The following is an 11,867-nucleotide window of genomic DNA, read 5'->3' as shown; positions in this document are numbered from 1 at the left end:
TTTCCTCAGAGGAAGAGGGAGTGGGCTTTTGGTTAGTGAATGCTGTCCTACCAGCTGAATTCTTCCTCATCAAAGCTCAGCTGGGGCCCGGAGCTGCTCCATCACAAGATCCACATGAGAAATACAGGCGAGGCTAGAACTGCACCTTGCTTTGCATATGCAGGTCAGCACAGAGCTGATCTTGCAATCCCACTAAGGAAAAAGTCCAAAGATGCACAAGCCAGCCCCCACCCCTTCTCAGCCAGGGCAGTCCAGATTACAGACCTGCTCAGAGGTGGAAAATACGCGACCAACTCCCAGTTCTTCAAAGACAGACACCTCTTGGGCAAGTCATCTCATCTAATTGTACTCACCTCCAAACTGAGGCCTACAGCACTGCAGGTAGAAAGGGCAGAGGAACACCGCGATGTGCAAGCCACACAAACAGGTCAGGCATCTGCATGCGTGGCGGTGTCCCTGCAGTGAGGCTGCCCCAGACTCCAGGTGGACTGGAAGGAAATGGATGAGGAAGAATGCAGTGCTGCTCTTCCTCCTCCTCTGCCCACAGAGACCAAACAATGCAGCTGATTTATTTTCACCATGCCCCAGTGGTGGATGGCCGATTATAGGATGAAGTAGGATGACTGGATCTATGGAGAACTTGCTCAAATTTTAAGCTGTTAGGGCTCAGCACAGTTTTAACATGCCCCTCTTTCTTCCTGCCCACCCCACCCCGTCCCTTTGGAAACATCCAAATTAGGCCAGTGTTAATAGCTGAGGTCTTTATTTAAAGTTTTTTATATACAGTAAAAGTGTCGCAGATAAATCTGTGACAATCAGACAAGACAAATGTAAATCTCTCTCAACAATTAGCAGCTTAAGATCTATAAACTACAGTGTTACGTTCACAAGTGTCATTTCTGTACTTTTCAACCCGTGCAAGTGAGTTTTTCTGTTTATTTTTTTTTACACTTTTAAAACACACTTACAGCTAAGTCAATTGCCTACTACTATACCACCTGGCATACACAACACAGACACACAGGGTTTTTAACTCTTTAGCCACATTCAGAATTCACTTAAAAACTGGCAAAACTACCCAATCTTGAACCCCTTTGTAGCTTGGCTTCTTTTGTTATAATGCTGCTTTTTTAATTAAAAAAATGCATATTTTCAAAGCTGAAAGACAGTGCTTTTCTGTCCCAGTGCAACATGTACAGAACTCAACATTTAATCTGACCAGACCCTAAGAACTCATGGGGTTGGCATAAACCAACAAAACAATTGCTGTAAGCATGCTCAGTTTCATTAAACTAAACTAATGAGGCTGAGAGAAAAGAGAACTTCTTAAGATTTAAAATGGTAAATTTTTTGCATCAAGATTTTCTTCTTTACATTGAGAAAGCAACTGGGGAAAACAGATGAACTTCATTTGAATCATAGAATTTTGATGAAGAGCTGCTGCTTTTTGAACTAACACAGTCCATTACATTCTTCCCTTTTTATATGCCAAGTTGATATGTGCTAAACATATCTAAGCAATTTCAGAATCAACTCTGAATATGAAATGTTTTGGGAAACATTCTGCAACTCAGAGATGGTCACTAAAAAGTTTACATCCATAAGGAAGGCTAATTAAAGGTACTCACACTCACACTCACATCCATGGCAGAAACTGTCTTCTACGTGTCATCCAGAAACACTTCATCAAGAAAGCAAACACAACCACTTACGAGGAAAGGGAGCTTTAAAGCTAGAATCACATTTCCAACAACATGATCATTGTTAAGCTATCAGAGATCATCACAGACCTTCAAATTGAAGAGGGAGGAAAACCCCAAAACGTTCTGCTAATGCAAAAGGCAAAACACATGGCAGTTGTGTTAGGCTATGAGAAGTGGATGCAGCATCATATATGGCATTACTGCAGACAACTTTCTGGAATGGAAGAAACTGTCGAGAGAGAAAGAGACAGACAGACAGACATTGTCCAGAACCGTATGTACATGGCCTTCACCAAACAGTTTTGAGGTGATAAGTTTCTATTAAGCCTGTGCCTTCTGGCAAATTAGCAAATGGTTTTTGCTGAAAATGACAGAGTTGAGACACTAAATTAAATTACGATATAAAGAAAGAGGGGGACAACCGCTTCCTTCAGATACTATGGACAAGTGGCACTGAATGTCCAGATCCATTGGCTTTCAACTCCTTCCTGCTTTGACCACAGAAAAACCTATCGTGAGAAATTCTAGTGTGATCAAAACTGAAGAAGAGAGAGGTGCAAAGGCCAGGTTTCCGAAATCAAGGCAACAAAGCTTTTCCGTTACGTGCCAAATCAGCTCTTACTTTTATTTACACCTTTGCTTCTGACAAAGACTACGTAATGGGAAGACGGCGGTTACCCATGTCATTTGAATCAGCCAGGGAAGGGTGGTAAACAGAATAGAGTTTCACTGGAGCTAGAAGCATGATCTAGGGAGGGAATGTTTATGCAGTCTTTGCTCTGTCTGCAACTCTGTGGAAAGCATGATTATTTTTGGCTTGAGTCAGTTGCAATTGGCAATTTATGTTTTAAGTAGGACAGGAGCAGATTAGTGCACATGGTGAAAAAGAGAGGTGTGCTGGGCGGGATCCCTGGGGAGAGGGGTACCTGAGTTTCCTGTGACTATGGAAAAAAATACACAGGAACTTTGAAGGAAGAAGGATGGTTGAATGGCGGAAGGCTTGCCTCCGCTGGCAATAAGACCCTCAAGGCTGTTAACCTAGTTTGAGGCAATTTCTCAGAACCCAGAATTTGCATCATAGCATAAAGTCCTAGGCGTCTGTGTATGTATATTATATATACAAGATGTACATGTTCCATATATGTATATGTAGGATTTCAACTGGTTTAGGTCACTTGGGCAACATTTGGTTCCTAGAGGGAACTTAAGCCTGGAAGGAAAACAGTAAGACCTAACTGAACACCATAAATGGTTTTGAAAGAGAATCCTGGGGTCTTTTTGGATGTCATGGAGGAGGAAGTTGAATCTTGGCTTTGTTACAGTGAAAGGGACATCAGTTAAAACAAGAGCATAGAGTGCACGCAGATTCCTTGGGCACGAAGCACGCCTGCCAGTACCAACAGGTCAGCAGCAATAGCATGTTGCTACGACTTGAGAGTTACGTGTGAAGCTGATGTTTCCCTTAGAGCTTCAGAAAGGTATCTACACCAAGTAGTTGCCCCACAACTGAAGAAGAGGATGCTCTCTATGGCACACCACACAGATACAGTGTACGAAGAAGATCTCTACACAGACACACAAATGATCTTACCAGAGCCTGACAGGAGGAAAACTTTGGTTTCACTTTTTTGGGGTTTATTTAAAAATTAAATCAGAGATATTTCCAAGACAACCATTCTTTTAAGTGGACTGTTGATTCACTATTTCTTTCCTTAAAAGAACCTGTCTTTTCCCTAGGATGGGATGAAGAGAAATTCCTTAGTCTTATCCTGAGGCCAGGAACGACAGATGATGTGGAAATGAGAAATACGCTCTCCTTCACAACTGGAGAAAGAAAAAAAGAAAAAAGCCCTGCATGGCAAAAATGTGTGGAGAAGATAGATGTTTTTCATGATGCTGCATCTGTATGCTCAGGAGGACAGATAAATGGCATATGAATAGCACTGCGCTCCAGACAGGCCGGCACTAGAAACTACTCTCTGCCCTCCTCAAAACTGTTTCAGGACAAGACGGCTCACAATTATTCACGCATTTCTTCATTTAAAAACATCACTTCTTTATTTAAAAGGAAAAAAAAACCTGTAATGACCCTCCCAACCCCTTCCAAAAAAACCCCCAATAATAATAATAATAATAATTATAATAAAAAATCCTATTAGAAACAATAAGGAAGCACTGAGAGTTTGAGTATTACACTCTTCAAGTATGCTGTTCGGATTTTTTTTAAATCTGTGAATATACACATATATATATAAAAAAAAAAAACCTTAAAAGTGCGACCAAGGGCTTCTGCTTAAAGATAAGTATTTCAAGGACTACTTCAAAATACTGTAGCACAACTGTGCAGTTACTGCGTATGGCATGAGGCTTCCACTTCATATGCTTAGCAAAGTTAGCCAGCCTTACAGAAAGTTATTGTAAGTCAGGTTAGCACGAATGGTGAACCCAGACGCTGAGCTGGGAAAGAGATCCACACGTTTTCTCTTGTTAAGGAAAGAAACCACTCTGAACGCATACATTTGGACATGGAATGTGAGCAGACTTCACAGTAAAAGTTTAGTGTTACAGGTTTGCTGTGGTACCATCATTCAAGGCTGTGCACTAGATTTAGCTTTGCTCATCTTAAGCTAACCACTTTCTCTTCTTCCTGACAGGTTTAGTACAGTAGATCAAGCCACAATTTAAATTGCCCATTGGTATGCTCCAAATTTCTGTATTTTATTTATTTCTTTTGTACACTTTAAAGAATCTTAAGATTTGCATCCAAAGAGAACCATGCTACATAAAAATTATCCAGGATTCTCGCCAAAAAGAGTTCTTGAATAAAATCTAAAAAATACTATTGCAATGCATCTCGCAGAGAAAAAACGTTATTCTAAATGTAAACAAATTCACTCGGACACTTTAAAACTTCAGCGGAGTAGTTGCTGACTAATCTTTGCCACGCTTGCTCACCGAGAGCGCCGGGAGGAGGGCGATGCAGCCAGTTCCTGCCGCCATCATCTGGGGGGAGACAAGAACCGTTCCAAGTAGCCAGCGATGGCGTCCCAGTGCTTCCACAAAAAGGCAATGAAAACCACTATAAATAAAGTGCTGAACGTCCTATTGCGAGTCTTCATGAGGGGCACGACGCAGTTGGCCACAGTGGAGACGAAGACGAGGAGGACAGCCATGACAGCCAGGAGGATGTTGATGAACTTCCCCAGCAGATTCCTGGCCGTGGCGTTCTCCAGCCCCTCCAGCTGCACCACTTGCTGCTGCTGCTGCTGCAGCTCCATCTTGGAGATGCGGGTCTGGCATGCTTCCAGTGCCTCCTGTGGGCAAGAACACACTGCTGGGTTGCCAGCGCCCCACGAGTCCGCCGCAGCGATGGACAGCCCATGGCTCTTACCTTACCGACTAGGCCGGGCCGCGGCCACGCTCCCTGTGCCTTACGCACCTCCTGCAGGACGTGAGTCACTACACTGATCTCCTACACTGCAGCAGGGAGAGGAAGCTGTGCCATTTCACATGATTGAGGGTGAGCAGCCCCTCGTTAACTAGGTACTGCCATTTGTAACGCACCACGTCATCTCTACACCAGAGAGGCTCGACAGAGATGACAGGCTTTGTTAAAACACACACTGCAGCTGCCACTTTGCACAGTCAGCTGCCTGTCCCTGCGCGTGGTGCAACGGCCACCTCAGACCTTACCATCCTTCTTGCCTTGGCATCAGACCCAGAGTGAGGAGGATGCTGACAGCCCTCAGCAACCAGACAGCCCTTGTCCAGAAGGGAGGGGGCTGCCCAGTGAGCGCTTCAGCTTTGGTTTCAAGAGGCCAGTGAGGGGACAAAGGTGCTGTGTCCAGCCTCCTACTCTGGGATGTGCTTTCCCCGAGCCTCTCATCTCCACCACCTTCCTTGCAGTGGCTTGTGCTTATCTGACCCTCTGTGAGCCCATTCAATTCTCTAGTCAACCTGGCAGAAAACTAAGTCAACAATAATAACTAACCAAAAAATCTTGGCTGCATTCTGCTTCCTTAGTAAGTTAAATGAGCTCAGGGAAAGGTTTGAGGAGCACCAGTGCTGGGACTGCACAGCTGGCATCACAGGAGGAAGATCTCCAGACTGCAGCAAGCTGTGGCACTGGCATAGCTCCAGGTGACACTGCAAGGGTTGGAGAAAGGAGATGTTTAGGAGAAGAATAAGAAGCATGAGATTTATGAAACTGCCTCTAGGACGAGGCAAAGCAAAAGTATGTGGAAGGAGAAGACTATCCTGTACAAAACATCATCTCTAAAGCACCGTTGACATGGGGGCGACTGTTTTCAGACCTTTTCACCACAGAGAACCTCAAGTGGACCAACCCAACCCGCACTACAAGACTGGTAACATGCAGCAGGTGGGCTAAGGATAAGGAGGAGGGTTTTCAAAACAATTAATGCAGTTAGACATTTCTGCTCTTGGAGAGACAAATTGACAATTTTTCCATTAATCCTCCCTCAGTTGCTTTTCTCTGACCAAAAGACCTGAGACCTAAAGGCTGACTTCGGGGAACATCTGGATGTCTGCAGCAAGCAACAGTCTCTCTCAGAGTGATCACTGAAACAGGGACCAGGAATCCCTGCCTACAGACTGAGCTCTGTTACTGTTCCTCTGCAACATCGACCCGTACTCTTAACTAGTTTTTCAAGCAAGCAAACTTAACACGTTTTCCCCAGCATTGTTGAGGAATAGTCTCTCACAATTTGCAAATTTACACTAAAAGCACTTAATCAGAAAATGAAGATTAAAAAAGCTCTTGAGAAATCCCCACTTCCATTTAAGTTTTCAACCTTACTTCTTCCTGCCATGTTAAATTAGAGAGGAGAACAAAACCTGAATAATGTAACATTCACCCAAGGCACAGCCTCCTGTTGAGTCTGTCTGAGGCCATGGCACCACTGTTCAGAGACACTGATTTATTTTAACCTTAAAGGTCATTGTCACCAGTTACATTTCTCTGTCACTGCATCATGTCTGTGGAGGTCAATGAAACATGAGGGCGTCTCGTCAGCTGTGGTCCCTCAAAGTATGGGGCAAAACTGATCAGCTGCCTCTAACAGCAGCAACCTGAAAGGACATTGACTCAGCTGGACTTGCAGCTGGATCTACAGTGTGACAAAAGCACAGCCTGCTCTGTCTCCAGAGGAAATCACCTGGCTGAAGCTCCTCAGGGGTAGGAAAGAGAGAGAACTTTGACCTGCTATTCTCTGCTCACGCTATAAATATCTCATGTCAGTGATCAAAACGGAGATGCCTGCTAAAACTAGCACGGGTATTTAAAGTGGACAATAGATATGTTTCCAAATAGGGCTTTCTTTATAAGGTTTAGCAGCTGCTCAGATCACTTCCCAGGTCCTTTGCTCTGTGGAAGGCCCTCCAACTCCATAGCTTTGGTGTTTTACATACTGAAAGAAACTTCTCTTTTAAAAATACTTCCTTATTTGGGCAAAACCAGCATTTTCTGATGTCTCCGGACTCAATGCACTGGATACACAGTGATTACACATATATCCTTAGATATACATGATCATTGCTCTAAAATTCGTCAGTTTACTGGGAACGTGACTGCAAAAAAAGAAGTGATCAGGTTATGGCCCATTAGTTTCTAACGCCCTACAAAACCCTGTGCCAAAAGTGGTTGCAGGCTTCCACTTTGCTACAACTTATTTAAAAACTCTTCTGCGGCCCAAGTGGCAGGCTCCCTCTGCAGAGGGACCTGCCTGCTGGTGTATGGGCACAGCCCTCCTTTACAAAAGAAGTTGCCAGGAGAGGTATCTGAGGGTGAGAGATGGAATGAAGGCCCTTTCAGAACTCGTCAATATGCAGTTTAGCAATAAAGCTACAAGGTTTAAAACCAAATATTGAATCACAGAAGTACTTAAAAAGTGAATGAGTTGCAGAAAGAGCAGGTCAAAGACGGAACTTGAGTGTCCTTGTTTCTGTCACCCACCTGGATGTCCCGGGCTCGCTCATAAGACTGATAGGCAATTTTCTCCTCCATGCTGGCCAGCTCCTGTTTTAAATTGAGGATCTCATTCTGGTGGAGCTCAGTCAGGTCATTTAGCTGCTCTTCGAGTCTTTCGCATCTAGAAATGATATACATGGTACATTAGCTTTCATGAGAAGAGGACAGCAAAATTACCCCAGTAACAATCAAGCAATGAACATCATCGACTTTTTACTGAAAACCAGTGAGGCTACCTCAATTACTACAAAAGCACACAGCATTCAATGAGAGGCCCTCTCACCGGGAATTAAGAAAATCCTTTCTACCAGGTAGGGTATGTTAATCCTGTTCCTATCCTAGGGAAAAACACATAAAGCAGTTAAATGACAACTGTCAAGTGACGCAAGAAATCAAGGACAGAGTTAGAATACAGTAAGTTATTCCCCAAACTTTGGAGGAAACCAAACAGTTCCCTTCTAATACCATAAGCTCCTAAACATTTTCATCTACACTCGGAACAGTAACAGGCATAAAAAATGACACAAAAATAAAACGTGACTGATGCCTCTGAGAATATGATGGTCCTGCCTGATCTTTACATGTGAGGTCACATGCATATCTTGGACTTTTCTTCGTGTCTCATGAATGATTCAGCTTGACTATCATATCACGTATAAGGAGGGCACATGAAACATTAACCTGCAGCTTTATTTTTCAGTTTGCTACTGGTGAATGGACTAGGAGCAGTCCTGAGGAAGAAGGCTGCCCAAAAACTTGAGTTACAACAATTCTGAAAGATACAGTTTTATTTCTCATTCAGGGAGTTTTAAACTGACTTCAACAATACCTCCATAATGTTATTTTAACACTTTCAAAATACACTAGGGATACTTTGCATTTGTCTGTAGCACTTCGTTTTTGGAATTTCAAGTCCAAATTTACAAGCAACTCATGCTTCGATACCCTTGTAAAATCAGGCAAGTATTCGTATTGATCCCAAAAGGTAGAGATACACAGACAGTTCAAGGGTTGGGAGCGGTGAGTTGGGCACCCTCCATCCCATCCTCTTCTACCACACTTCCCACGAGCTCCTCATTGTTGGTTCATTAGGAGCGACAGCTCTGACGGTAACTAAGGTATGGGTACAGCTATTGTGACCGTTGGGGTTTTCCCGCTCTGATTTCCACTGACTGCCTTTTCATTGTAACAGCATGGAAAAAGCTTACCGAGTAGCTCCTATCCTCTGACCCGATACTAACAACTGAGAAATTTCTAAGGAATTCAACAAAGAGATAATTCCTTGCTTTCATTTCAGTTCCCCTGGACTCCATCTGAATTTAATTTATACACAGAGCATAAAATGAATAAACAATGTTTATCTAGAACGAAGAATTTAATTACAAGTTCTGAAACTAAGACAAAAATCCCACTTGTGGCTTTTTTCTTTTCCCCTCAAGATTTTTGTTGCTTCACAAGCTAAATATTCACAATCTGTAGGCACCAGCTAGCTTTTAGAAATGGTCTGGGGTTTTGTTTTTAATTGAAAAATCTGAAGAGACTTTTCATTTATATTCCCAGTGCAATATCGCTTTAAACTAAGAAGGAGTCAGACACAGCATGACAATTTCCACCACTGAAACACATGTGGTCAACCAGCAGTGAGACTAAGACAACCACCAGCTGACACGGCTCAGCCCAGAAAGGTGCCACAATAGCTGTGCAACTGAGACAGGACACACAAGAGAACTGGTTTCCCAAGAATGGCAAGCTGCAAACAAGGGAATAGCCATGTGAAGATTGGCTAATGAAGAAAGAGCCCAGATAATTAATATTGCCGTTTGTTCCCACCCAACTGAAAAATAAAAACAACTTGCCAACAACCAAGAAATCACAGCTAAACCCACTCCAAGTCCCAAAGGCAGCATAAATTACTTGAAATACATTCAGTTTGCTAATACATTACAAAATTCTCCAGTGGGTTTATTACACAAAAAGGGACTTAAGCATTTCTGAAAGTATAACGATTATGTCTTTTAACCTCCCCCACATAAACTCCCTTCATAAAACAGCTTTTGCCAGGCAGCTTAAACCCTGTTCTCTAACAAGAAACAACAGTATTTTAATAACTTCAAAACTACCTCAATCTACAGGAAACATAAGGAAACACTGCAAATCCATATAGTTAAGAGTTTAAGCATAACATGATTAGCAAAAGGCTTGGCAAAAATCCTCCCTGCCCCGAATGCAGGGCTACCGGCTTGTTCCCAAACTACGCTTCATTTCCCCACTCGACTCCAGAGCTTTTGCAGTTTGCACCCAGGAATCATCTGCCCTTTTAGAAACTGGCATGTTAGGCAACCACTAGAATTATTTTATTAAAAAAAAAAGAACAACAAAAACAAGAAAACCAAACCAAAAACCTAAACCAAACAACCTACCCAGCTTTATTTTTGAAATGACCCTTCCTCCATTCATCATCTTTTTACTCCTTGTCCCATTATCTACAATTTAGAATTTTTTTTTCCTGCTGTTTTCTACTGGTGTTCAAATTTGAAAAGGTAAGCCGGGTTCACGTGACTTACAAGGCCCAAAGCCAGGGTTTTCCTACTGAAGGATGGCTTGCACTTAACTCAGAGGTATTTCAAATATAGAAGGGATAGGACACCTGTCGAGAGGGTTAAGATGGTACTCAGGCTTCCCTCTGTAACGTATGAGTGCCAGTGTCTGTGCAACAGACTCAATGTGTCTGTGAATATGGCAGTGCCTTGAAAGATCAAATCCCACTGTATTTCAGGTACTGGAAATGCCTCGTTAGAGTCCAAGAAATACTTTTTCACTAGGTAAAATGTGAAATTTCCCCTTAAAATTACTAGCCTCTAGATTAACAAGCTCCAGCACAGAAACTCCTCTGTATAACAGACTAGTGCCGACTGTCACAAGTATCTCACCATCAGAGATGTTCATTTGGAAGACACCCAGTACACTGCTGGGGCGCTCACCTGAAGTACGGGATATGGGAATACCTAGTTTAAAAAAGCTTTGTCAGACTTCCACACATTTTGTGAGGCTTGCTGTTTGGGAATCAGCAAACTGATCTGAAAAAGGCTAAGAAACACAATTATAACCATCTCAATATTTTTTAAGATTTTTAAGGCATTTTAAAGTAATAGCTGCAAAATACACGGCTAACACAGCATATGTAAGGAAAAAACATAATGATTAAGACATTTTATCTGCACTCAGTAAGTGCCCTGGCAAGTAAAGAAATTCTGACCAAACTGATGGTAAACGATCTTCACAGTACCCTGTGAACGGAGCTGGATACCCCTCTTCAGGCATCAGTCAAGGTGGGCCTTTTTTTTTTATAGCTATGTCATACAAAATTCATCTGGTCTATTTTTATGCTGCTGGACACAGTGCTTTCAACAGCAGAGTAATAGCTAAAAGCAACAGCTATTTGCAATATACTCTAAGTCTTCTATCTAGACGATACGTGAGGGACAGAGCTCGCTCCCAAGGGAGCATGAGCTCCTCTGGGTGCCCACATCATGCTGCGCTTCCAGCTCCGAACCTCCCCTGGCTAAAGAGGACAGCTTTGCAGGGATGTTTCAGTGCTTTCATGGCTACGTGAGGATCCACCTGACCCAGCACGCTGCCTTTGCTGCGTGGACACACTCCAGAAAGGCCTCTTCAACATTTCTAGACCTCAAAGGTTTAGCACATTTGATCTATTTTAAAATAAATAATGAGAAGAGAATGAAGTCCAACAACTAGACCACAGCAAAAATCAGATAAAATTGAATAAAAAACAAAATAGTAAATAAAAATATAAACATATTTCTTTAACTAATATTAAATATTATTAATTATATTCATTTAATAAATGAAATAAAAATAATAATACAAATCAGACGCAGCAGCAGCATCTAGCATTTTGGCTGACGGATTTCTCCTGACGGGAATGTGGGAGACCTAAATGCCCTTTCCAAGGATGCCGGCCTTGGGAAGAAACCCAAACACTTGTACTGGCCACACTCCAACTATGTGAGCTCATGATTTCACCGCGTACAAACAGGTTCCTAAAGGGACATGCAAGATGAAAAGACTCAGCAGGAAATTTATTTCAGTTTCAATGGCACAGAAAGTCCCTGCTCATATCAGTAAACAACCACCACCTTCCAACCGATAAGCAA

The 11,867-nt window shown here is 42.6% G+C and overlaps 1 protein-coding gene across 15 annotated transcripts in view; it reads right to left on the bottom strand.

Annotated features, from left to right (window-relative positions):
• Nucleotides 1-746: 746 nt before the first annotated feature.
• Nucleotides 747-11,867, bottom strand: part of TMCC1 (transmembrane and coiled-coil domain family 1) — a 200,199-nt gene continuing 189,078 nt past the window's right edge. For all 15 annotated transcript variants that reach the window (XM_064453367.1, XM_064453368.1, XM_064453376.1 and 12 more), the window contains 2 exons: nucleotides 7,678-7,813; nucleotides 747-5,017 (listed from right to left, as the gene is read on the bottom strand). In XM_064453367.1, the coding sequence (XP_064309437.1) occupies nucleotides 4,703-5,017; nucleotides 7,678-7,813 (451 nt within the window). In that variant the 3' untranslated portion in view covers nucleotides 747-4,702. The remainder of the gene's footprint in view (nucleotides 5,018-7,677; nucleotides 7,814-11,867) is intronic.

Source organism: Phalacrocorax carbo, chromosome 6 (genome assembly GCF_963921805.1).
Source record: "Phalacrocorax carbo chromosome 6, bPhaCar2.1, whole genome shotgun sequence".
In the NCBI taxonomy this organism is placed as follows: domain Eukaryota; kingdom Metazoa; phylum Chordata; class Aves; order Suliformes; family Phalacrocoracidae; genus Phalacrocorax; species Phalacrocorax carbo.
This window is presented reverse-complemented; position numbering and strand designations above follow the sequence as displayed.